At 43.9% G+C, this 25114-nt stretch overlaps 9 protein-coding genes across 9 annotated transcripts; 3 read left to right on the top strand and 6 right to left on the bottom strand.

Annotated features, from left to right (window-relative positions):
* Positions 1 to 679: 679 nt before the first annotated feature.
* Positions 680 to 2394, bottom strand: IL334_005819 (uncharacterized protein; the record flags this gene model as incomplete). Its single annotated transcript, XM_062937526.1, has 6 exons — positions 680 to 712; positions 780 to 989; positions 1081 to 1170; positions 1233 to 1563; positions 1614 to 1981; positions 2050 to 2394. 6 exons carry the CDS (start codon positions 2392 to 2394, stop codon positions 680 to 682), a joined length of 1377 nt encoding a protein of 458 aa, XP_062793577.1.
* Positions 2395 to 2724: 330 nt separating this feature from the next.
* On the top strand, positions 2725 to 5273 carry IL334_005818 (uncharacterized protein; the record flags this gene model as incomplete). Its single annotated transcript, XM_062937525.1, has 4 exons — positions 2725 to 2778; positions 2833 to 3783; positions 3836 to 4357; positions 4407 to 5273. 4 exons carry the CDS (start codon positions 2725 to 2727, stop codon positions 5271 to 5273), a joined length of 2394 nt encoding a protein of 797 aa, XP_062793576.1.
* Positions 5274 to 5429: 156 nt separating this feature from the next.
* IL334_005817 (uncharacterized protein) lies at positions 5430 to 7844 on the bottom strand (the record flags this gene model as incomplete). The annotated part of the gene is made up of 15 exons (XM_062937524.1): positions 5430 to 5542; positions 5598 to 5754; positions 5805 to 5846; positions 5891 to 5941; positions 5993 to 6146; positions 6190 to 6236; positions 6375 to 6549; positions 6605 to 6802; positions 6852 to 6861; positions 6912 to 6952; positions 6998 to 7197; positions 7246 to 7331; positions 7379 to 7477; positions 7546 to 7565; positions 7615 to 7844. 15 exons carry the CDS (start codon positions 7842 to 7844, stop codon positions 5430 to 5432), a joined length of 1623 nt encoding a protein of 540 aa, XP_062793575.1.
* Positions 7845 to 8146: 302 nt separating this feature from the next.
* On the bottom strand, positions 8147 to 8948 carry IL334_005816 (uncharacterized protein; the record flags this gene model as incomplete). Its single annotated transcript, XM_062937523.1, has 3 exons — positions 8147 to 8232; positions 8278 to 8898; positions 8945 to 8948. The coding sequence occupies 3 exons, from the start codon at positions 8946 to 8948 to the stop codon at positions 8147 to 8149; spliced, it is 711 nt and encodes a 236-aa protein (XP_062793574.1).
* A 1840-nt stretch (positions 8949 to 10788) lies between these two features.
* Positions 10789 to 13330, bottom strand: IL334_005815 (uncharacterized protein; the record flags this gene model as incomplete). The annotated part of the gene is made up of 7 exons (XM_062937522.1): positions 10789 to 11036; positions 11098 to 11265; positions 11322 to 11583; positions 11632 to 11744; positions 11804 to 11937; positions 12008 to 12103; positions 12177 to 13330. 7 exons carry the CDS (start codon positions 13328 to 13330, stop codon positions 10789 to 10791), a joined length of 2175 nt encoding a protein of 724 aa, XP_062793573.1.
* A 1365-nt stretch (positions 13331 to 14695) lies between these two features.
* Positions 14696 to 15803, top strand: IL334_005814 (uncharacterized protein; the record flags this gene model as incomplete). Its single annotated transcript, XM_062937521.1, has 4 exons — positions 14696 to 14721; positions 14792 to 15200; positions 15264 to 15341; positions 15408 to 15803. 4 exons carry the CDS (start codon positions 14696 to 14698, stop codon positions 15801 to 15803), a joined length of 909 nt encoding a protein of 302 aa, XP_062793572.1.
* Positions 15804 to 18301: 2498 nt separating this feature from the next.
* Positions 18302 to 20487, bottom strand: IL334_005813 (uncharacterized protein; the record flags this gene model as incomplete). The annotated part of the gene is made up of 4 exons (XM_062937520.1): positions 18302 to 18571; positions 18624 to 18656; positions 18725 to 19365; positions 19512 to 20487. 4 exons carry the CDS (start codon positions 20485 to 20487, stop codon positions 18302 to 18304), a joined length of 1920 nt encoding a protein of 639 aa, XP_062793571.1.
* Positions 20488 to 21325: 838 nt separating this feature from the next.
* On the top strand, positions 21326 to 22390 carry IL334_005812 (uncharacterized protein; the record flags this gene model as incomplete). Its single annotated transcript, XM_062937519.1, has 3 exons — positions 21326 to 21413; positions 21606 to 22088; positions 22182 to 22390. 3 exons carry the CDS (start codon positions 21326 to 21328, stop codon positions 22388 to 22390), a joined length of 780 nt encoding a protein of 259 aa, XP_062793570.1.
* A 467-nt stretch (positions 22391 to 22857) lies between these two features.
* Positions 22858 to 23953, bottom strand: IL334_005811 (uncharacterized protein; the record flags this gene model as incomplete). Its single annotated transcript, XM_062937518.1, has 5 exons — positions 22858 to 23043; positions 23188 to 23283; positions 23341 to 23493; positions 23558 to 23848; positions 23903 to 23953. 5 exons carry the CDS (start codon positions 23951 to 23953, stop codon positions 22858 to 22860), a joined length of 777 nt encoding a protein of 258 aa, XP_062793569.1.
* Between the last annotated feature and the right edge of the window lie 1161 nt (positions 23954 to 25114).

Genomic DNA, 25114 nt, shown 5'->3' with positions numbered 1-25114 from the left:
GTGGTCTTTGCTGATTTGCTTGATTGCGACATCGTCGAGATGAGATAGCTGATTGAGGTGAACGGGATGCGAGAATATTTGTTAGATAATGTTGTATCAGTATATATATGTCTGGTGTAATGATCATGTAGCAATGCCTCGTCTTCTCATGTTATGGGTTAAAAGGAGCTTCGTCTCAAAGGACGTACGATCGAAGTCGTTTCGTCCTTTTCTTGCTGTTTTTCTGCCACCAAGCCACTATAGGAGGAGAGAAGCACAGACCGACCCAGTCTTCAAGCTCAACGTGACCCTAATGACAGTGAAAAAGGAGCATTACATCAGAGGAAGGCGAACATACCTGTTCGAAGAGAAGACTCTACGACTCATTACTGCCGAGGTGTTTTCCTCAATATGAGCGATCACGTCTTACGCAGGTGTAAGCGGACAGACTGACACCAGCTGCGATTCTCCTTAGCTGCGAGTCATCCTGTACGAGATCAAAGTCTGGCACCTTCCGCTTTTTCAATAGAAAAGCAAGAGCGAAAGCAAGCCTTCCAGCGAGGTGAGCCATGAAAGTCATTCTTCCTCGCTTTATTTGTGATTTGTGATACTCAGACCGCGCCTTCGGCAACTGAACCTGCGAATCGGACGGAATAAAACGAATGGTGTGATGCATGCAAAACTTGTCTTGATTAAGATATTACAAACCACCTTTTGCGCCTCTTCTAGCCATCTGCAACGGATTGATCTGGGTTAGCTCCGATTGGCATTTTCGGATGATTGGTGGGGGCTGTTCTCACCTCTACAACCTTCCATCCTGAAGTCAATTCATTTTCTAATTCACTTTCAACTCGAGTGACCACCATGGCATATCTACATTGCTCAACATCCCTTTCCGAGCCAACGATGACTTCTCCTGTCTTGACTGAGCGGAATAAGAGCTGTTCTTGTGTAGCGAAAGTTATCACGAACACTGGTACATTGTTTTCAAGCATTTTCCCGGATGACACCTGTTTGTGGCGTCAGCATCTGGCCTGTAAGGAGATGACCCTGCTCTTGTCGATCACACGTAGACGTAGTTTAACGCAGGTTATAACTCACATCGACATGCTTGATATCCAATATCTTACTGTCGGAAATCAATCCTTGTTTGATGTATTGACCCATCGTTGCCCAGAGGACATTGAACGTCTAGTAGTATGGCATGAGCACTAGCCTTGCATCGGGAGATCCTGGTTTGAATTGTCACTTACCGCCTCCCCACACCATTGTCTCAATGACTCTCTATCTGCGCTCAGATACGCATCAACGACTTCTGGAACGATGTATTCTCTCAATTCTCCAGTCCAGTTATCCATCCTGAAGTTAGGATCTAACTCTTTCATAGCTTTTATAACTTGAGCAGTTTCGTTTTCTTCAAATAGTGAACCGACTTTACTTCCTACAGTTCTTAAGGCTGAGATGAATGGTGACTCTGATTCGTAGTAAGTCTCAAGCCAGCGTTGGTATGTTGGTGATTCTTTTATGAAACCGAATCTTGACACTGGTTCAGGTCTATCTGATAATACCAATGCTTCTCCGGCTCTGTATGATGATGTTAGTTGGGCAAAGACAAGAAGAATGATATGACTCACTCTGGGTTCTCTTCAACTTTCTTGTGCACTGTTTTACCCGCTTTAGCAGCTCTGATAGCTCTTAATTCTCTTCTTTTCCTTCTAGCTTCTTTCTCCTCATATCCACCGTACCTACTGCTAACTCCGGTGGTATCGTCAAAAGCGTCTTCAATGGATTCGGCGATCACTTGATATGTTTTGGTATCTCTGATAGGTTGAGTCGCGCTAGTAGCAGCGGAAACGAATCTTGATGTAGCAGCTGAGATTGCTCTGAGTACTTCAGAATCTCTGAGGGCATGTTGAACGGCATCTTGCACTGAAATACCAGCTTTTTGTAGATCGCCTACAGCTGATTGGATTCGGGGATTGTTCTTGATCAGATTGGTAATCTACCATCATGATATAGAGGTTCAGCGATCGCTTGATATCAATATATGATATGCAGCTAGATACTCACCCTGGTTTTCTCGTATAGATCTCTAGCCCTTTTCATCGCTGCACTATCTGCCATTTTATCCACATCACCCTGTAACTGTTTGACATTATCTTGCCAACCTTTATTCTTCTCAATTTCCTCTTTCAACACTTGAGTGAATACTTTCCATGGTGATTGAGGAGGAGCGTTATCTTCGGGTGGTGGACGAGCCTTCTCTTTGGATTTCTCTTTGGCTTCTTCTAGTAAGCGAGAAGAAGTGGAGAGATGTCGAAGGGTGGCGGGGTAGAATTGGGGGAGTACACGGGAGGCAAGTAGGGGTTGTTGACGAAGTCGTAATGCTCGAAGGAAGACGGGTCGGGAGCGCATCGTTGTGATATGGAATTGGAGGGAATTGGTCTGTTTAGATGCTATTGTGATGTATATGTTTTTGTTGTATGATTATCGTGGTCTTGTAAAAGTGTCTTTTGACTTTTTGTTCGGCAACAATCGATTAAAATGACGCTAATTTAAATGGTACTCTGAAATAAGTTTCACCCACTTTTGGGAGATCTACATTCATAGTCCTTGGGTCACGTCCGTTCATGTCATGGTTCAACGTGTCGAGAGCGAAGATTATAGCTATCAACCAAGTTGACATCCGGAACACCATTCAGTTTTGGTCAGCTGCACGGCTCACGATTACAGTCATCAGCCATAATGTCAGATGCGGACGCTGAGCGAAAAGCAAAGGCGGAAAGAGCTAAGAAGCTGGTATGTTAGCACCTTTCTCGCTGTGCCGACTTATTCGCTGATGCATGGACATAGCTCGCTCAAAGACAAAAGAAGAAAAAGGCGGAAGCTGCAGGAACATCACCTGCTCCCACACCTTCGTCACCAGCTTCCACTTTAGCCGACGCTCCTAATCTACCTTCTGCCAGAACCAGCCTGAGCCTGGACGATTCAGTTCGAGCAGAAGTAGCTGCTGAAACGAAAGAAGAACCTGTAGTACCTGACGTAGTTCCGTTACAAGCTGAGCCTAAGGTGGAGGGACCAAAAGATCAAGAAGTTTCGAAGATACCAGAGGACGAAGTCGAGCCCCAACAGGATGAAAAGAGCAAAAAGAAGAAGAAGAAGGGGAAGAAAGCTAAAGAACAGGAAGATGATGGTGAGGAGAAGATAGAAGAAGGAGATGCCTTTACTAAAGTGAAAGACGATGCCGATAACATTGATCCTAAGCCAGTCAAAGTCTCACAAGAAAAGCAACAGTCCTCGCCGGAAGTTGCCGTGCCTCCTTCACCGAAACCTGTTGGCACTTCTCCCCCTTTACCAGCCGAGGCACCTTCCGATAACACCTCTAAATTACAAGAAACCGTATCACTCCTCATTTTCGAAAGATCAGATCTCCAAAATCAGATAGCTGATCTTCAATCTCAGTTGTCCACTGCCAAGGGAGATTCACAGCTCTTGGTTGAGGGAAGAACGTTAATATCTCGCTTGGAGCAGGATAAAGTGGAGTTAGAGACAAAACTTGGAGAATCAGAAAAGGAAGCTGGTAAATCTGCAGAGTTGGAACGAGAAGCCGAAAGAATACGGAAGGATTTGGACAATGTAGAGTCTGAGAGAGATGTACTGCAGAGTGATAAAGAGAGGCTGGAACGAGAATTACGGGATGTGAGTGAAAAGGAGAAAGAACGTATAGCGGAACTGGAAAAAGCTTTGGAGAGAGAGAGGACCAGAGAGAGTGGGCTAGAAACTGAAATTGGGAGATTAAGACAAGTAAGCGAACAGCTTCTGCTTGTAGAATCTGTCGACTGACCAATTTCAATAGAGTAATACAGAACTTTCGACGTCCCTTGAAAAGATCACTACGGATTTAGAATCGTCAAAAGAGTCATCCTCATTATCCAGCAAAGAGTTATCAGATTTACAATCAGCCCATTCGGCATTACAGAAATCTCACGAACATCTGACCACCGAACACACGACATTACGTTCTACTCACGACGAACTGGCTTCGACTCATAATGAGCTGAAATCCACATATGAATCTTCATCTTCGACCGTAAAATCCCTTGAAACATCGGTGACATCACTCAAAACGGAATTAGAATCGGCAAAAGGAAAACTTGGTTCCATCACAAAACGAGCTGATACTGCTGAGAAGAGACGAACGGCATTACAAAGCGAGAATGATGAATTGGTGAAGCAATTGGAAGAAGTAAGGGGAAAAGTAGTGGAAGCTATGGAGGAAAAGGCTACCATGGCGTCTGCGGTGGAAAGTTGGGAAACTAAATCTAAGCAATGGGAGAAGGCTCGATTGGAGTTGGAATCTGAGGTTGAGGTGGGTAAAGTAAATTGCTGTGTTCCTCTGCCGTAGTTAACGCTGATGTTTTGGGCAGACTTTACGATCTCAAATAACTTCTTTGGCAGAGGAGAATAGATCGAAAGACGAGACTATAACTCAATTACGAACCATTGAAAAGAAACTACCTCAGCTCGAAAAAGAGAATGAAGATGTCAAGAACATTTTAGGGGAAAGGGACCAAACAATCGCAAAAAATCAGTTGTCCATTACGGAGAAAGAAGCTATTATATCCCAGAGGGAATCTACCATCTCAACGCAAGAATCGGAACTCTCGTCATTACGTTCAGAGTTGGAAACCCTCCGATCGCAATCTTCTACACAACCCTCTGTCCACTCCACTCAACCTGAACGTACCCAAGATGACACGAGTGCTGATCGAGCATTGGAGATCTCATCGTTGACATCTCAAATACGCGAACTCGAATCATCGTTACATACATCGAACACACGTATACACAGTCTATCAAAGCAACTTACAGATTTGACTTTATCCCATAATCAAATACAAAAAGAGAGGGATGAGTTGGTCGGCTCATTCAGTCCTTCCGGATCAAGAGGTCCAAGTACGAAAAGTTATTTCTTATCTCCAAAGGATGAATATCCCTCTTCGCCAGGTGTAAGAAGAATACCAAGTGGTAATGGTGGAAATTCAGCTGTGGATGCAATCTTACCACCTAGTGTAAGGCATAAAAGACAAGTCTCATTAAATGCGTTGAAAGCGAGGATGGAGTTTACGAAACCGTTGTCAAGTCCAAACAAACTTTCAAGTCTTCACGAGGATGAAGAGAGACCTGGTACATTATCGACAGACTCGAATGGGTGGACCAAGACTAGAAAACAGTTTGGCGATGAAATCATGTTTTGCTGCCCTGCGTGTGAGGGGGATCTGATCACGTTATAGGGGATGTACGACACATGCTTAGGTTATGGGCAGAAGCGAGAAGCAAATTTGTACACTACATTCATAAACATGCATACATTATAACGAGTATAGCTAGTGATGAGGTACAACAGATATTCCCCTGGATACATTGTGAGAGTGCTCATTTGGAAATGATTATCCCAAGAAAACTGTATCATCTATTTCTATTCCGAATTCCTCTTTTGCCATGGCTTCGAATTGCTTTTGGAGTTTTTCTTCCCATCCTCCTTTTTCTTTAGGTAAGAAGCCTGAAGGGAACTCGTCAGCCTTGCCTTTTAACTGGAGATTCTGTTTTACACTTACGTTGCTTTTGCAGCGTGAACCAAAATGCGATGTCTACCACACCCAGTGTAAATCTGAATAGGAAAGCATCGAACCTATCTTTGATCCATCGTGACAATCCGACAGAATTCAGCGATCTTGATCCTGTCAAGGATCGTGTATACCCGATTGATGCCCACTGTGTAGATATTTATTAGTGTCGTTCTTTGTGAACATGTGAGGACTCACTCTAGCGGTCAAGTTTACTCTTGATGACGGTGAGCCGAGTAACTAAGCTACGTCAGCTTTATCCTTTGGGAAAAGAGAAGACTCACTTGGTTATTAGCCTGCATCATCCTCTGACATCGAGTCAGGAAGATGAGTTCCTGTAAAACGCATTAGCATGTGCTTCTTTCTGTATTTGCACGCTTGCTCACCCGAGGAATCAACTGCTCATTCTCCAACATCTTCTTCATCCTCTCTTTAATTTCAACCTGTTGCTCATATTGACTTTTCTCTGGAACCACGTTTTTCCCATTCTTTTTATTCTTATTCACTTGGAAAGGGCGAAGCAAAATTGCAGAAGCGAACCTATATATTCGTTAGTGAAAAATGCGTTAAATAAATCACTTACATATTCGCATCGACAGCTATACCCCATTTCTTTGCTATGCCTTCAATCTTGGGCACGTCTAAAACGAATAGCGACCTCCAAAGAGTACAGTAATCCTCTCTAAATTCGCGAGGGAGGGAGATGTACAACCCATGATCGATGAGGATCTGCGAATTAGTAAAACTCTATGCAATGTTGTCACTCACGATTTGAGGTTTACCCTTTTTGGTAGGATGTGGTCGAACCAGAATGTTTCCAGGATGAGGATCACAATGTATGAAACCCCACGAGAAAGTCATGGCTGACATGGTCGATATGGCTAAATCCATGACTTCTCGGGGTTTTAAATTCCATTTCTCAATTTGTTCTTTGTCATTAAGTCTGAGGAGGAGATCGTCAGGTTGGAACCACTATCGTCTTCTGCAGATAGACTCACCTGCACCCATCAACCCATTCCATTACCATGATCCTGTCACTCTCCTTGCATCCCTCAGCTTCCCCATACACCCTAGGCACGTAAACATCGTCCCTCAGCTCTGGTGTTTGAGCAAGTAGTTCAGCGCATTTCCTAGCGTTGTTCGCTTCGTTGATGAATGAAGTTTCAAGACGCATTTGGGATGATACGTATTTGGCGCTATGCAAGAGTCAGTGGTTATCAAGGTTGCATGTTGAAGGCGTCTTACACGAAATACACTATCGATTTGGAGTTAGCTGGATCCTCTGTAACTTTTATAATGACTTACTTGGCATATCAAAAACCTTCTCACATGCCCACATGAGTGATCTATCGGCAAATTAGCGGAACTCTTCAAAGCAATGATTGACCCACCGATAACTGAACAGATCCCATTCCATCTGTTTCTCAATCGCCGGTTTCTGCACTTTCACAGCCACAACTCTGCTTTCGCCATCTGGTCCGGGTCTCAGCGTTGCTTTGTGTACTTGCGCTATTGAAGCTGATGCCAAAGGGTTTTCGGAGAAGGTCGCGAAGATGTCTAATGGGTTTAACGATAAATCTTTTTGGAACACCTAAAATCATCAGCGACAGCCGGCAGATAATCTACGTACCCCTATAACCTCATCGTATGATACAGCTGGAGCTCGATCGAATACATGTCCGAATGCCTCTCTATACGGTTTGGGCAGTAAAGCAGCTTGCAGACCTGTCTTTGTCATGAGTCAAACGTTCATATCAAGAAGGTTAACGTACCTAACGCTTGACCGAGTTTCAAGTACAATCCTTGATTCGTATCTATCACCCATTTCAGTCTACCAGCTACTCGCTCATGCAAAGCTTCTATTTTATCTGCTTTAGAGGGTGCAAAGTTGATTTTATCTGTAGTAGAGTTAGTCAAGTTCAAGGTGTAAATGACTTACAATCCAAGGTACATAGAACACTTTCACGATAAATCAGCTATCATTCCTCTCGACTCATATATTGCTCACCCGATATAAGCCGTTTTCATACTCCTGGTGATAGCGCTAGCATTGAATTGTCTGTCATAGACGTATAGCCCAGTGAAGACCACTCCCATGATTACCCCCCTTCTTGCCCATTTAGCACTTCTCGATCGGGTTATCGGCGATTCAGCTCTCGATGATGCGAACCTTCTCCCACATGTCAGAGTAAGGCTACACGGGGTTGACAGCGATCGCAACGGTACAGGACGGATCATCGCCCTTGATTTGCCGTGATAAGTATTTCCTACAAACAGGTTGGAGTAACAGATAAACATCCGATTCAGATTGATAATGCATTTCATTCTAAACCAAAAAAATAAAAAACAATGATCGACGGGGTGGAGGGTGAAGGTGGATGCCGCTTCTTTGACGTCAGCGTTTAAAAGATCGACAACCAGCGGGATAACCGAGGAAGTGATTGAACATGTTTATGAAATGCATACGATATTTACAACTGATTGTATTCATCGGTCTTCTTCATATCGTCTTCCTCGATGACACTTATGGCACCAGCCTTTTACTTCTGTTCAGCGGGAAATTCATCACTGCCATCATCACTAATCCTCCTAATGTTCTTACGTTTTCTTCTGACAACTCTAGCGCCTATCTCGTTGGTCAGCTCCACCATGCAACTCGCTGGCAACTCACCATCTTCTTGAATCGGAGTTTCATATCCTGTGATCTTTCTCTCCTTTCCGTTTTTACCTTTGATAATTTTTTGGAATGCTCGTGGGGACTTTTGCTGAACCGGTTGGTCATGGGTGGTTGAGTGGAGACCGTTTCGATCGTCATCCTCTATGTACGTTTCCTTTTCTTTCGAAGGTACGCCACGAAATGAAGGTGAATGGTCATCTCGTGGAATTTCGACTCCACCCAATTCATCTACTCCTTCATTAGTATCGTTTCCCTCTTCAATGACAGACACGCGTTCATTCATCTTCGTCATAGTCACCTTGTCGCTGGAAGGTGTGGGAGAGTGAGTTTTCCAAGTTGGTCTTTGGGTAGAATTGGATCGTTCAGCAGGCGAGACAGCAGGGGTCAGTCCTCTGAAAGCTGAGCGAGTGACGCCTCTGAATGCGGAAGAATCAAAAGCGGAGGAAGGTGATGAAGGGGTTTCAGTCCGAAAACGACCCGATGAATTAGTGGGAGAGAAACCTTGTCTAATACTACGAAGAACATGGTCTTCTTCGTCTACAGCATCGGCCTTCCTCTTCTTCTTGAGTTGAGTTGAAGTTGCCCGTTGGACAGGCTTAGGGGGAATGAATTTAGCTATTTGGATGCTGCGTGAGCTAGAATCGGCGACAGAGGCACTTACGCATTATAGTAACTTTCTCATGCAGGTAATCTGGGATCGGAGGATGGGAAGAGATAGAAAAGGAATGAAGAGAGATTGAGAAACTTGAAAGATATTAACTGATGACGTGCGAAATGTTAGGGGGTCTGAGCACCAACTTCTACTTCTGTCTCATCAATCAATCGCTCATACAATTTCATCTTTCTTTCTCTCAACCAATCTATCACATGTAGTAACAATACACTGAGTGAAATGAAGCTGAGAAGTCATAAAAGAATCGAAGCAGAAACGGATCGTCCTCCGTCGAAATCGGTTGAAGCAAAAGTCGATGGAAAGACGCAAGATGGATCACCTCCGTAAGTAAATCTCTACAATCACGATCTCCAGCTGATAACTCGATTTACAGAAATTCCACCCTCATCTTTCCCCATGTAGACGGACTGGTACCTGAAATGTATGCCTTGGCTAGAATAAAGGAGCTTACACCTCTCGAAAAATGCGATTTAACAGTAGATCAATCATTCTCTCGAATTCATCAAAGATTGTATCGGCTGATGACCCATACGCCCAAGATTTGCATTTACCCATATATTATTACGAGTCTTGGTAGGACGAAGTCCAAAACACCTTTCACTCGCAGTGGAAAGATCAAGTATGGTCAAGACAAATTCGCTTTCACTTCGTACAACTTTCTTCGCTGGACAAAAGGCGATAGGAAGATGAAACTCGGTCTGATCAAAACTTACCAGCATAAAGAGAAATATTCACACGTGTGGTGTTGTGGCATCATAGACATAGGATCAAAGAATGGAAGAGAAGGAAGGATTGTAATCATATACGACCCTTATTGGAGAGTCACCATGGAAGAATACGATAACGTCAAACCCTGTTATGATCACATGATGGCATCCCAAAGGGAGATGGTGAAACAGGTCGGAACGAGAGGAGATATCAATAGTGTATGGTGGGGAGGGAAAGAAATGATGCCCAAAACTCATTTTGCATGTTTGGAGAGCTCTGTTCGATTCATGGAGCTTTTCAAAGGAAAGAAGGAGATTGAGGAGGGTGACCTCGTGACCATGGAATTTCACAAGGTACGAGGTGAAAGTAGGAAGAGCAATAGGAGATGATGCCTTGTAGTATTTCTGTATCGTGCTCCTGTTTATCAAATGAATCACGTCGTTTTTACAAAATTTCGTCGGACCAAAAACAGCAGAACCGCTTGAATGGACCTTGTATCTCCTTGGCTGTACTTCTCCTGGTGTATGATTGTATAAGAAAAACGATCAAAACAATGAAATTTTCTCACGAGTTTGAATCTTCTCTATGACAGCCTCAACTATCCGAACTTGTGTTTCGAGTTCTCGTCCTCAGTTTATGAATCAGCGACGATAATTTCTTACTTGACCTATATCATAGTCAGATTGGCAACGTTGCTCACGATGCAATTTTATTCACTTTCCATCAGGAGCGTTTCGGAACGTTACAAGCTAGCTCGGGTAGGAATCTTGGGTAATCCGAATCTTATGCTGTTATTAGTATATGCGATGAGTATCAACATGGTCCAGAGCCATTTGTTCATTCATGTGTATGTACGTGTGCACAGTGGGACTCAATGGTAAAGAGACACCATATTCGCTATAGGTTGATTTGTATGTGCGTGTGTTATCTCAATCTGTAGAAGGTACTGCACTACAATGAGGGTATACATCTTAATATCGGTTCCCAGCAATATTAACAGCGAGAGGGTATATGAAGGAATGGCAAGTATGACAGGTATACCTCGGTCCTACAGGAACAGAATCTGTAGAGGGCAAAACCTTTTAGTAGAATAGAGCGATAAAAGCGAAACGTCAAGAGTTACCTCATGAGTTTGAAGAGAGAGACGACAATTGGTTTTGTAAACGAATGTTAAGCTTTGTCAATGTTTCCGATAAGGCTTGAGGATTAGATCGAACTAAATGTTTCATGTTGTAAGGGATTTGAAGTTGAAGTTGATCGATATCTTCAAGTTCCCGATCAATCTTCCTCATTGCCTTCTGAATCTCTTTGCCTTCTTCATCAGGATTCTGAGTAACGACATCATCCCAACGAGTCTGCGCAAGACGACAAGCTGATGCGTATTGCGACCCGAGATCAGTACAGGCGTGGCGAGATTTCGGACTGGAACTCACCCTTCACGAGTAGATCAGTAGCTGCCAGCGAGTTGCCACCCGACATGATACCTGCAGCAGCAATCGTAGGTAGAATGTCGTCTTGGTGGAACAGATAGGTTTTGCCGTCTTGCACGTAAGCACGGTTCTTTCGCACTACCGAGGGTCGCATGAGTATATTGTCCCAACCTGTAAGACGTTTATCAACCAGCTGTAAATGGGATCTCAATAATCGTTAAACGTACCAGCTTCTTTACTGATCGTGCTTAAACTTCCCAAACCAAAGACCATGTCCTGTACATCTCCGCTATCACCTGCGAATTGATGTACAGCATCCTCTAACTGTCTGACATCGCTCACTTCCGAATGACCCTTCTTGCTCAGGTGATCCAGTCGTCGTTTGTATGACGAGTGCTTCGTCATAGCGCTAAGTAAGACAGCACTTTCACCGTCTTTGGATTTGGTTGAGGACATCATTTCTTGATACCAAAGCAAATATTCCTGATGCTGCGAACCGTTAGTAATCCAGATTTTTACTCAGCGTCTGATACTTACGGATTTGGTCACCTCCTCAGCGAGGCAAGGCTCGCAGATAGCGCCTCGATTAGGGATCATGTTCACGCATTTGACTGGTGCTACCTCACAGACCACGCACATGTGTGTTTTATCTATCAGACTGGGTCATCAGCATTGTTTCAGTTACGGAATGACGCATTTGTAAACTGACTGTAGTCTTTATGCTCACAACCAGTGGCAACCATCCAGCTGTTTGCATAGCCCTCGCTGGTGTCGACGTAAATGGCAAAATCCCGAATTGTTGGCCATACCTCACGACGTTGTTGAAACCGCTCGTTCAACCAACTAAAGAAGCAAATCTGCATTACTTAGCGTCCGCATATCCGCCCAAGAGCAGGGAATAAAGGTGACTTGCAGACAATATCTGGTTGCACTCCTCTGAGAGAAGCCTCGAAACTCGATACCTGTGGGTACAGTAGCGCCCCATTTCTCCTCTCGACTTTCGAAAGCTCTGTAGGTGATACAGAGAATGATCAGCTCGATCGTGCTAGTGCTGGTATTAGGTTAAAGAGACACATGCTCACGATTGAATGGCTATGAGTTGGAAACGAGACTCTCCTGCTGGTTGCCAAGAAAGAGGAGGTATGTCTCGGAAAGTAAACCATCGTTCTTTTAGATGTCGTTGCTGAGCTTGGAAGCTGTCGATTAAGCAAGTTGGTAGGTGGTCATGGAACAGTTTGGACCATTCTTGATGGTCGAGACCCAACCTTCCTCTTCTTCCGACCTGTGTAAGAAGCCAAAGATACCATCTAATTGCCCGCTCAACTTGAGCTTTCTTAACCGGGTTCGTCAATTTGTCCAAGTCTCCCCTCTTGATCACAACGGTGTCAAATAAAGGTTTTGGATTTTCAATCATTAGTGGAGGTTCGTCGGTTCTAAAAGATCTGATAGCCCTTCCTATTACAAGTTTCTTGCTACCGGGATAGTATTTGGAAGCTCGGGGCAAGTACAGAACGAGTCTCTCACCAGAGCTGTAGTAGGTGACTGTGACGCCATCAAAAGCGGTGGACCTTACGTGTCGCCGCTGAAGCAATACTTTGATAGCTTCGGTATCAACCTGATCAGCATGGTAATGAGCGACCATCTGTGCGGCCATGTCGCCAGCCCACCGATGATGAGGATACTCTGAGCCTTGTACATGCACTCCTTTCGGAAAGCGTCTAAGAAGATAGTTTACGGCAGGAGGAACATAATTTAACCAGTAATCTACAGCTTCTTTAGTCAAAAGTCCTGCGGGTTTCTTGATGGAGGCGATACGTCTTAAGCCTTTAGCTCTATTGGCATATTCATTAAGGTAGCGGAGGGGCAACTCATAGTGAGGCAGATAGCGATTCTTGCCATGAAATGGAGGCAGGAATTCCAATAGAAAATGGTCGACATCGGTGACGACAATCGTTTCTATATCAATGAGAGGTCGACCTCTACCATCTGTCCCTACAAGTGTTCCTTCTTTCAGCTCTTCTTCAGATTCGGCTTCACTAAGACTATCCATTTCCGCCATTTTACAATCAGCATATTCTTGATGCACTTGATCCTCAATATCGTCCGCACGATTTCGAATGCCTGTTGAGTTCCAGTAATTGATAGTATCTATCATACCGCTTTTCAAACATTCTACCGCTTGAGGAGTAATCGCATACTCAAGTTTACGAGTAAATTTCTCGTTGACCTTGTTCATGATGATGCCTGGATAGATAAGTGCTGAAGAGGATTGAAGGCTTTGGAAGGAGGTGATATCAAGGTAAGACAGCAGAAAAATGATAAGGCGGTACTTGGATTCGAAGGTTTGAAAGCTTATTGGAGAACTTGCCAATTACTTATGGCGATAAGTACGAGATTGCGGGAAGGCGGTAAAATGACCAAAGCTGAGAGCGAGAGGCTCGGAAGAGGTATTTAGGTCGTTGAACGTTATTGACTTCTAAAGTGCACATTCTACAAAGTCAGCATTATTCATGGATATTCATATATCTGATTCGGTACGTGATATAAGAACTCACCACGCTGAAAATCCCGGTAAAAAAGACGTTGAATGGATTGGAATTGTGATTGAAGAGCCACCAATATATTTGTTTGCGAAGTAGGATCCAGATGTGGTTTGCTACTTGAAAGAAAGGCCTAGAAAAAGTCATCTCGTCAGCGTGATTTTTTTGAAAGCAATGGGAAGTGTAGCCCTCATATACTTCTTGATATTGTATTTTCGCAGATCGTTCGAGCTCCTCGTAGACGGAGAGGTCGATTTCACTTACCGTATCAGGACTTTCAGGATCAATTCACGGTTTTGAAAGGGGTTGATTTGGGTTGCCAGCGGTCCTTAAAGTCAAGTTGGAAACGATCTATGAGAGAACTTGATATTGGAGTTGTAAATAGCGAGGGTCCTCGACTCAAGGATATATCAGCTCCTTTTGTTCCGAATTCATGGCTATTGGAGTGGTACGAAAGTAGCAACCAAGAGAATCTTAGCCGTCAGTAAAGAAACAAAACAAGTCATCTGAAATGGTATCCGTCCTGTCCTCGTACAATCGATCAATCGAACAAAAGGACATTGTGGGGAAAGAGATCATTCCTGAGATGAATATATTTTTACCCTTTCCACACAACAAAAGCTTGGATCGTTATCGGCAATTGAAAGAGTGATGATGGGACCTTGGTGGCTTTCAATCCCGCTCCAGGTCCTAGATCTGTGTGTTGTTAATCTACCTTAGTCGGGTTTCATATCTTTAAGTGATCAAAATGATCGGTCATCCTCCCTTGAAAAATACGCATTTCACCTTGGCATCAAAATCAGGTAGAAAGTATGACTCATAGGGTGTGAAGGAATCACAATTCCTGAACTCGACTCGACAGACAAAAACAATTTCCAAAGTTCTCGAAGAAGTCGATTTTTTCTGAACAGGAACGATTTGATCTTTTCTTTGTCAGTAATCAATAGACATTGGTTTACCGTATTCGTCCTTCCCTCCTTAATTATTGCGCCGAAACTCCACTTATATCAGTAAAGTCCCTATCCTCATCCAAGCTCAAAAACAATTTGCCCCATCTGAAAATGCCACGACCAGGACTGAAAATAATGTGAGCTTTTTTGGTTGTTGGTATATTTAAAAGAACGCCAAAATGTGCTAATTGGTCATTTGCCTATCAGGAGCGGTATTCGATGGCTTGGACCATTCACCATGAATGACCTCGCCAAATCCAGAGAAGAGACTTTGGCCAGACGAGATCGTGAAGAGAAAGAAGTGCTTGCTAGATACCAAGCAGAAAAAGCAAGACAACATAACCTTGCTATCAGCGGTGAATCAAATACTGCTGCTCCTCCTGAAGTCATATTTCGATCCACTCTTACCCAATCAGACCAATCACTCGTGTTTGTCGATATGACCAAGCGGTCGCGCCCAGATTTGAAGAACACCAAGATGAATGATTGGTACAATGACGATAAGCTCTTCAATTCCGATGACCTGTTCGAAAGTGCTGCCTTTGGGATATCATTGCTACCTGGGTTTTTGAGTATGAGTCAAAGTGCAAGAGACAATCTGGCGGATGCGTTCTCGGCGAGTTACTCTACCACATCAAAAGCTATTGCGATCCCAGCTGACATTGCATTGGCATGAAAGATCCTATTGAGTCGAGCTTTCTATCTTAACAGGTGGAGTGAGGAGTTTAACCCAAACGAGAAGACTATTCTCATGAAGGTTAGTTCCTGTCTTTAGATTAGGTCTCTTTTACCTCTCGTTGATATAACCATACCTTCACTGTAGGATTTGTATTTGCGCTTCTGTGCGTTAGCAATCGACGCAGATCTTGCTCAAGCTTACCGAAAGGATGCAGATGAAGAGATGAGAGATCTTCAAGATCTACTTATTGACGTGAGGGGCTTGAGATTGGGAATGGCGAATGAAGTAGAACCAGAAGCAGTGAGTCATAATTCATATCGACTCGGTCTCCGTGGATATCGAATTAGACACGTTGCCAAACATCTTCGCGACACAGCTCATCGGAAATACGCCAACAACCAATCGCTTTCTGGACGACGTCGTCACCCAGGAACCTTCGAGTCCGTCCATAATGAGGCTTTTTCGAGGAGGGACACTACTTCAAGGCGAGCAAGAGGACCAGAGAGTGTCACCTATGAGAAAAACCGACAAGAAGCTTAGGTATCATCCCCTTCAGCTACCTGCGGTCAATGGTCCCTCTAAAAAGCGGAAAGTTGAAGATAGATATCTGCAGATGGTGAAAGGGAAGCAACGGCGAAGAATTGTCTCGAGTGATTCCTCTGCTGAATAATGATCCAGCACATTTCATCTGGATTCGAAGCTGTATATCTTTTCCCAAATTTATATACCTATTTTCATGAATTACATCTTGACCATAATAAGATTGACCATAGTGCGGAGAGTTAGCTTAGTCGACTTCAGGCGGCAGCATTGTAGTATACGCTTGAGTCTATCTCAGCGACTTCAGGCTCCGTGTACTCGTTCTATCGAATTATTCTCTAGACGTGTTCGGGTTAGACCAAGAGCGGAACCAGTAATACTTGCCAAAATACCTGCGTACAAAATATCGCTCGCGAGAATATAGAAGGCTACTAGAAGTGCTTTTATATATGCAAGGTCAGACATTAGATTATTGCGATACATGGACTGAGATATAGTGATGAGCGAGATGGGTCATATACGATAGGCCTGGGTGCTGAACGAGGAGACGGAATATTACATACCCAATACTTGCTTTTCATCCATTCATTCTGCTGGATATCTTTAGTTTCTCGATCACTTCTTACTCGAGCACTCAGAAACCCATGGAATGACTGAGACCTGGAACGATGAGTAGTTGCGAACTCAAAACATCAGCTTGCATTCAGCATCTAGCGGTAGAAAGGAACATAAAATGGTAGTTGTGATTTACGTACACTTCAGTCAGAATTTGTGTGACAAACCGATGCGAATATTCTCCAAAACACGCACGCGGACAAACGAAAGAATTGCGAAATAAGTAAGTGCATGTATATCCTCTTCAGTAACAGCTGAATCCACATGACTTATTCTCGGACCATGATCTCATCTGTTGCCGAATACTGCGAAGGTTCTGGCAGGACATCCCGTTCCTTCCACGATCAGCAGGCATAGATGCAGACCTTGATCATTCCTGTTCAAAATGGTATGTCAGCAAGGTATCGGGCCAGACAATCGAGAGAAGACAGAAGGGCTGCTGGACACTGACAACACGCAATTCGTCCCATATTATAAGACGCTATGTGGAGACAACAGACAACAGGAGACAAGTGAGACACTACTCCCGAGACAGACGACAGCATGGAAAAAGACGTGAGGAATGAATACGGACCGCTTTTCGCTAGTCACAGATGAATAAAGCAGCTATTCGCTAGGTATAACAGAGCATTGAACGGTCGAGGCTAGACGAAGGTGAGACGCTATTCGCTAGTCACAAGGAGGCGGCGACGTATACAGATGAGGACAGATAATTTTAAAAACGCTATTCGCTTGACAGGATACGACGCTAGATACAGATGAGAGTTGATAGTAACAAGACACTATTCGCTAGGTACGATGAGGCGATGATGAACACGGATCAGGCAGAGAGGATAAAAACGCTATTCGCGAAATACAAACAGGGGAACGATGTGATAAGAGACGCTATTCGCGAGGTACCAACAGGGGGAGACATAACAGACGCTATTCGCGAGATGCAAACAGGGGAATGATATGATAACAGACGCTGTTCGCGAAATACAAACAGGGGAACGATATGATATGAGACGCTATTCGCGAGGTACCAACAGGGGGAGACATAACAGACGCTATTCGCGAGATGCAAACAGGGGAATAATATGATAACAGACGCTATTCGCGAAATACAAACATAGGAACGATATGATATGAGACGCTATTCGCGAAATACAGACAGGGGGAGACATAAGAGACGCTATTCGCGAGATGCAAACAGGGGAATAATATGATAACAGACGCTATTCGCGAAATACAAACAGGGGAACGATATGATATGAGACGCTGTTCGCGAAACACAAACAGGGGGAGACATAAGAGACGCTATTCGCGAAATACAAACAGGGGAAGGCTCCGACAAGAAGAGACGCTATTTGAAGTCTCCAGATAACGTCCGCTATTCTCGAAGCTCCACCAAGCCCAAGTACATACGGTGAAACACGAAGAGACCTCATGACAATCACCCCCAATAAAGTGAGCACAACATAACTCACCTTCGCGAAAGTATACTACCCCTATACTATTCTTAGCACCCCAATTCGCGCAGAACGGCACGGGTAGTTGTTGGTATGAGTAAGTAGACGCGATGATAGCGTGTAGATGAGATTGTGTCTGAATCACAATAGTGGTGAAGACGGTGGTATGATGGGAAAGATAAAGAGATGGGAAGTTTGAAAAGTGATAGCTTACATGGTGACATGGGAAAGTGGAGGCAACATTGGATCACGCGACGTGTATTATCTGGTCCTATTCTGCCGATCGTTCTTGTTGAACCAGTGGCTACTGCCATGTACAATACATCACTCTTGTACAATAATAACTCAGATATACATAGAGTGGCGCCGAATTTTACAGATCTGATGAGATTATGCATTACTGTAGATTTTAACAACGTTTTTGGAGAAGATCTACTTTCTCTTCTTGTGTTGTTTTTCCTCGCGCCTGTCTTGCTTCATCTCTTTTCTCGACTTACTTATCAATTTTTGTGTATTTTTCCTCCCTTTTATGGCCGCTTGCCTGCGTGGTCGACCGATTTGCCGAGATTTAGGTTCTTCCTCTGAAGAAGAATTCTGTTCATGTTCAGACCTATCTGACCCTCTTCCAGTGGAACCCCGGCGTACCGATCTACCGGTCGACGGTATCGGTGGTAGGAGAGACTCGACCAGAACGGATTTATCCTGTTGAAGTCACAGTCAGCGACAAGTATATGCTATCCACATCTGAACTTACAGATGAACTGGATAGGATGATAAGGGGCCGGGACTACGAGAGAAGCTATCAGCCTACAACATTTATACGTAGTCGTAAAGCCACAAAGGAATATAGCTTACATGAGTCCCTTTTCCAGCTGCCTTCGCATCATCGGACAAGTCTTCAATCTGACCAAGCGATCGCGACGAAATCTCTTCTGGCGGCGGTCTCTGAGGAACCATCGGTCGCTGCCGAAGGAATTGAAATGGCTGCCAATCCAGAGGCCAAGGAGGGCATGGACCTGCATGTCGAGGGGGTTTTGTAAACATCTTGCGATAGTCTGGCTGACGCTTCGCAGTAAGGACGATTGGCCGACCTGGTGGGACCATTAGCTGCTCTTGATGACTCTGTAGACCTTCAAGTGAATGGGAGGTATACATTTTGGCTGGAGGTGAGACTTTGATATGAGAAATAGGAGTTTTGGGGGACGGAGTTTTTAATTGAGCAGCTGAGGTTTCAGATGTAGGTAGGATTGGTGTTTCACTCATTGGAGGTGAAATATGTGATGGCACTGAATCAAAAGTACATGTTAAAGGCAAGGATGTTGAAAGTGGGCTGTATGCTTTCCGTTCGATAGACGGGGCTTCGGCAGAAGTATCATCCATGTGATCGAGGGGGTGCTGACCAGATTGAGATCGTTGGGCTCGTTCCAACTCCCGATTATATCTCCTTTTTGCCATCCTATCAGCTTCTTGTTGCCGCGCTAATGTAAGAGGTACACCTATCGACGACATATCAGTAATGACGTTCAAAAACTGTTTCTCGTACCTCCTTCTTCGTATGCTGTGTATGGCACCGTACGCTGCCATAGAAAGTTTCGCATCCTTCTGGCAACCGTCTATCGAATTTAGCCATGCTATCACTTACCAGCTTTCAGCGCCCATCTTGTCTCCTTCCTCATGATCCTTCTATCCTGTCCAAAATCTCTCGTCGTTGCATGTCCACTCGTCCGCTCTCCTGCGGAAGTCCGCGCTTCGGAAAGGCCCGAATTTAACGATAAGGGGGTTGTTGATGGTACTGACAATGAGCGTGAACCTAATGGAAAGGCATTCTGAGATGGATATTGATGTATGGGGCGAGGTTGAGGACGATATGGTATATTGTAAAGAGGATTCAAAGGGATGACAGGAGTCAAGGTGTTATGTCTTGCTGCTGTAGCAGCAAATTCTCTTTGCGGGTGGAAGGGAGGAGCTGCAGGTCGAAGATTGGAAGTAGATCGTACGTGTCTCATTCCCTGCGACTGCAAAGCAGGTCTAATATTATGAGAAGCGGATCTGTTGGGAACAGTATCATCATTGAAATGTCTTTGGTTCAGAGGACGTTGATATGGTGGCATCCGAAGAATGGGAAGTGATGGCACACAAGCGATACCGTACTGTTGATGAGGTGTTTCAAAGGGCCTTGATGTGGAGACGGGTGCAAAAGCTGGCAATTGCTGATTGAAAGAATGACTAGGCTGGCCATACGTGGAGAACGTAAGCTGACTTTGAGGCGGATAGTGTTCACCTTCAAGTTGATAATGCTGCATTTGAGAAGCATTATCATACTCCGGTCGATAAGAATGATTTGGGTAGTCAGATCGAAGTGGATACTCTGGACTGTGAGCACTTGAGAGTTCGTTATGGTAACGGTGTTGTTGCGGATATTGCTGAGGTGGTTGATATGGTGTATATTGACTCCAGTAAGGATTAGCGTGACCCTGGTCATGGAATACTTGACCTCGCTGTGCATATTGACTGTGTGATTGATCATTTGGACCACCATGACCCGTTGGAAAAGGCGGTGGTGGCATGGGGGGTCTGTTGTTGTGGGTATTGTCGAGAGGTATGAATCTACCGACCATTTCAGTGGATTGGGACTAGTCGGTGTGGATCGATCTGTGGAACAGACAAGTGAAATAGCTCGAAGTGGTAACGCTTTTTATCAATGTAGTGCATGAATGTAAGTCATCAGTACACGTACAACTTGGTGCTGTACGCGGTGCATTTCGTAGCAAGCAATTTCACCATGACTCGATGATCAATTTTTGATTCAAAGACATCACAATGCATTTATTGTGTTGATAGACTCTCGTAATCGATGATGGGAGAAAAGACAAATTCAGCTACCCCGTATTGAAAGTTGAGGCGGCTCGAGCTTTTGAAATGTATTCTTGGCATTCATTGGAGGTATACCTTTCCGACAGATCTGGTTTGTAGCTTTTCATTTTTCAGTTACAAAGTTTGCACAGCTATATCAAGGGCAGATCTCAGGAAAATAGATCAGTAACTAGTTATACACGCTTTGGTCTTTTGATCAACGCCTAAGACCATATGAAACGCGAAACAAAACGCCATATGCATGTACCATCAATATCACCTTCACCTACTAATCAACCGACCAAGCAAATTAAAACAAAAATTCAGAACAGCCATAGCTCCCACCTTGTGACCGGTGACACTTTCTCGGCTGTACCGCTTCTTGCCATCAACGATGACGAAATGGGTGTGGAGAGGCCAGTGAAATATTCGAGGTACAATCAAGTCGAGAATAACGTGGCGACGAAGATGACTTTGTACAACCTCTCACACTGAAAAATTGAAAACTATAATAAACCTAACCGGTATCATCTTCTCCTCGTTCATTCCATCATCCTTTCTTTCTTCACATTCTACACACAAACTCATAATCACTCTTTCGATATGCCCCTGTCCCGAGCCATCAACTACGATGTCAAATGGAACTACATGATTCTTTCCGAACACAGTCTTCCAGAAGACGCTCCAAAAGGTGAGTGACCATGCCTATCCATGTTTGTGCACCAACTTTTTTCGTCTACCCACTTCCATCTTCTTCGTCATCCACTATCTACCTTCTCCCGTCTTTCACCGTCAATCTTTCTATCTTCTCTCTATCGTCATCGTTCATGATCTTTCATCACTTTACCAGCACTCGCATCGCTAATAAACGTAAACCCATAAGAAGTACGAGAAGAAGCCAGAAAGCGAGATCGGTTCGAGAAGCTTTCGAACGATATCGCTCATAAACGACGACGTGATCAGGTGGTAGCCATCATGAAAGAAGCTCGGTCGATGCTGAGAGATGTCGAAGAACCAATTCCTCTTTTGACCTTCGGACAAGCCAAATGGCAAATTCTTCTTCGTTTACTTCTCAGTAGTATTCACACCTCTCTTGGTCACCCTTGGCGAGCATATCGAAACAGTGAGAACGCTGGTCATGCAATACGCCAGCTTACTGCCGTTGGATGCTACTTCAACGAGGGTGTCTGGTTGTGGATGTTTGACCGTGCTACTTACCTGAGAGCCGTCACTTTCAAAGCTTGGAGGGAGAAGGTTAGGAAAGAGGAGCCGGATTCCGATCCGGAAAGTTCAGAATCTGAGACTGAATGGTTAACAAGTGATATTGTTGACAAATGGTACGAAGAAATGGAAGAAGCTATCGAAGGTGAGTTGGAATTAATGGTCCCCTTCATTACCTTCTCTGTCTCAACCTTTTCCCGCTGGCGATCTGCGCATACTAAAATCTCTCACGCATTAGGTGCCTCACCCAGCTTTGGAAGGGAAACTCCCCCCAGTTGGTCTACGAGAGCTTCTTCTGGTGTCGAGACTCATCTTCAAACTCCTCGCCACTCTAAATCCACTCGATCCGGTTCTAGTGTTGCCATCAAAAGCCTCACACCGCTCGCCAGTCCCTCGAGCATGAGATCCAGAAAGTTTTCTTTCACTGAGGAATCCAAAGAGAAATAGGTGATTGTTCAAAAACGGTTGCTGGTCGTTCTATTGCTTTACTTTATCGAAACGTTCTATACTCTCTGGTCACTGTATACAGTATGCATCAGACCTATCCCGAGTACATGCGGTTGACCCTTTGCACGTCAGCAAATTTGTACAACATGAAGATGATTGTCCAGTCACTTTCTGTCCCGAGCACTGGTATCGATCTTCCCATATACATACTGATCTGCACGAATGCGCCTACTTATGCTGGCTTCCACCTTGCCTCTTTTGTGCAATGGTCAAAATCGATATCTTAGCGGTTGTAATGTAGCATAATGGAAGTTCATCTGCGGATGTATATGTATTCAGAAGCATCTCATGTGCATCAGACTTTGTAAAAGAATCAAAGAGAGTAATCAACTACCATCCGTTACAATAAAATGTTTTAGATTAAATGTTTGAGATACACAAGACAATCGACTTTGCACGAGGAAAATCTATCTTCTTGCTCTCAGCTTTTGCTGAGCCAATTCCTCAATCATAACCTTCCTTATATTATCACATCCTGCATCCAACCACTTCCATATATGCTGATCGTTTTCGGGTATACCCTTCGAAAGCTCCAACAAGGTTTGACAGCAGTATATACCGCAATTAACCGCGTCGGACTGGATAGGGCCGGTCTGAGGTGAAAATTTGGCACGCTTCAGCTGTTTATCCTCCATCTCACTCTTGATTTACAGATTTAAACCCGAAACATTTGAGAATGTCATGGAATGGGAGTATGGGTCGGTTGTGGGTTATAAAGCGAACTCTGAAGAACTCACTTCAATGATACCTATCTCCCAAAGACTCATCTGTTCTTTGACCGAAATCTGGGGATGAAAGTGAGTCCATGCCATACTGGCCCATTCTATTAGCTCCTAAGAACAGATATATCAGCTAAACAGCTTCTGCGATATCGATTGAGGTATACTGACCAGGCCGTACCTTCGCGAGTCAGCTATTGTTTGACCACTCGAATCATAGATCAGGACAATATGCTCGGCTGGATATGCCGCTACAGCCGCCCAGTGTATTTTGTTAACATGGACCGGCCACAGCCATACATCGAAACTAAATGGTGATCTAGCCTATAAATGATTATCAGCATACAGTATCTTATGTGTTTTCGAGCGCTAGTAAGGTGGAATTTACCAAATGTTTGATTTTTTGGATTCTCTGTTCCCTCTCTTGTACGTAGATGTGAGAATTGAAATGCGGACCGAGGGAAAAAATTGAACCATGACGATCATCAACGATCAGTTTCAGATAAAACGATATGATAATATCGTTGAGCCACTCTCTAGGCTTAAGAGTCTGTACATTATCAAATAGCAGCGATATAGCGCTAGATCCACCTTTCCAATTGTCTATTAAATGCTCCTTGTGATCAAAATCCTCCGGAGAGACCCAAGAAGAAGTCGAATTAAGGTATCCATCGATACTCTGAATTGAAACACTTAGTCACTCGCTGAGAAATTGACAAGAACTCAGACTTACTTTTGCTTCTTCGCCACTGATGTCATACCAGTATCTAGGATCGGCGGACATATTTTACGATGTTTTTGTGTGATTGCGTATGGTTCGATGCTCAGAATTGATAATATGCTACTGTGAGATTCACCAGAATGTGGAAAGCAAAGAAATGTAGAAAATAGCAGAATGGTTGGGTTAGTTGACATCATTGATGTAAAAATGCTGTTACTACTCATTCATGGCCGAGCTCGTCACAACGCCAAAAAGCCCTTGTTGTTTTGACGGAGAATTAAACAATACAAGCTTCATTGATATTCATCAAATTCTTACCATCAAACCGGAGAACAAGGATCAGATTTAAACAACATACTCATCGGTGAAATTGTTGTTTTGCGACATTTGACACCGGGGTTCCGTTAAGATGGACAAGTAAGTCAAACCAATATAAATCGTGACTGATAAGAGGGTAATCTTCCATAGGCTGTGAAGCTTTCTCTCCTTTTCAAATGTGATCCAATCTATTATCATTTCCCTGACACACACACATAGGTACACCTTCGTTTCCCTTCCTCCTAAACGTAAACAACTTAATTGTTTGACAACCATATGTGAACTAATGATATTCGTTGACTATTCCAGGCGCTTGAATTACACTTTATGGCTAAACTTGCAAAAGCTATGAGAGTCGATGTGGGCTTGTGTTTTCGCATTCAATCGCATCATCTCATCTGTTAAGACAAGGTCCCCACTTAATGTGATCAATCCATCGTGCCATCGACTATGACCCTGGAAAGGATAATCGAGAAGGTGGATAAAGGACAGAACAAAGGCACAGTGCATAGTTTTCTGCACCCACAATGTGAAAGACAGCCGGATACCTATTTCATTCTATCTGTAAGAGTACTGATTGTCATCTTCAGCTTTCGTTCCTTTGCCTGCTATTCGATGTCCGCTTAGTTCAGGTTATTGAAAAGATGATATGTCCAATATGCAAATGTAAATGTAAAACATGGATGCATAGCTTTCTTTTTGCGTCGTTTCAGCAGGTACGGCTGATTTTGTGTGTGCGCACCATGACTACATCAGTCACTTATAGCAAAATGGTGATGTAGAGGTTCATCCGCAGTGGATCTGTGCTCGGAATAGACATTTTGCATCACTCCGGAAGTTATCTTACATTGGCAACACTTTGAACCTAGTACGTGGACAAGATGACGTTTTGGCAAGTTTTAGAAG

Source organism: Kwoniella shivajii, chromosome 8, assembly GCF_035658355.1.
Source record: "Kwoniella shivajii chromosome 8, complete sequence".
Classification (NCBI taxonomy): Eukaryota; Fungi; Basidiomycota; class Tremellomycetes; order Tremellales; family Cryptococcaceae; genus Kwoniella; species Kwoniella shivajii.
Note: the sequence above shows the minus strand (reverse complement) of the source record. Positions and strands in the feature narration are given on the sequence as shown.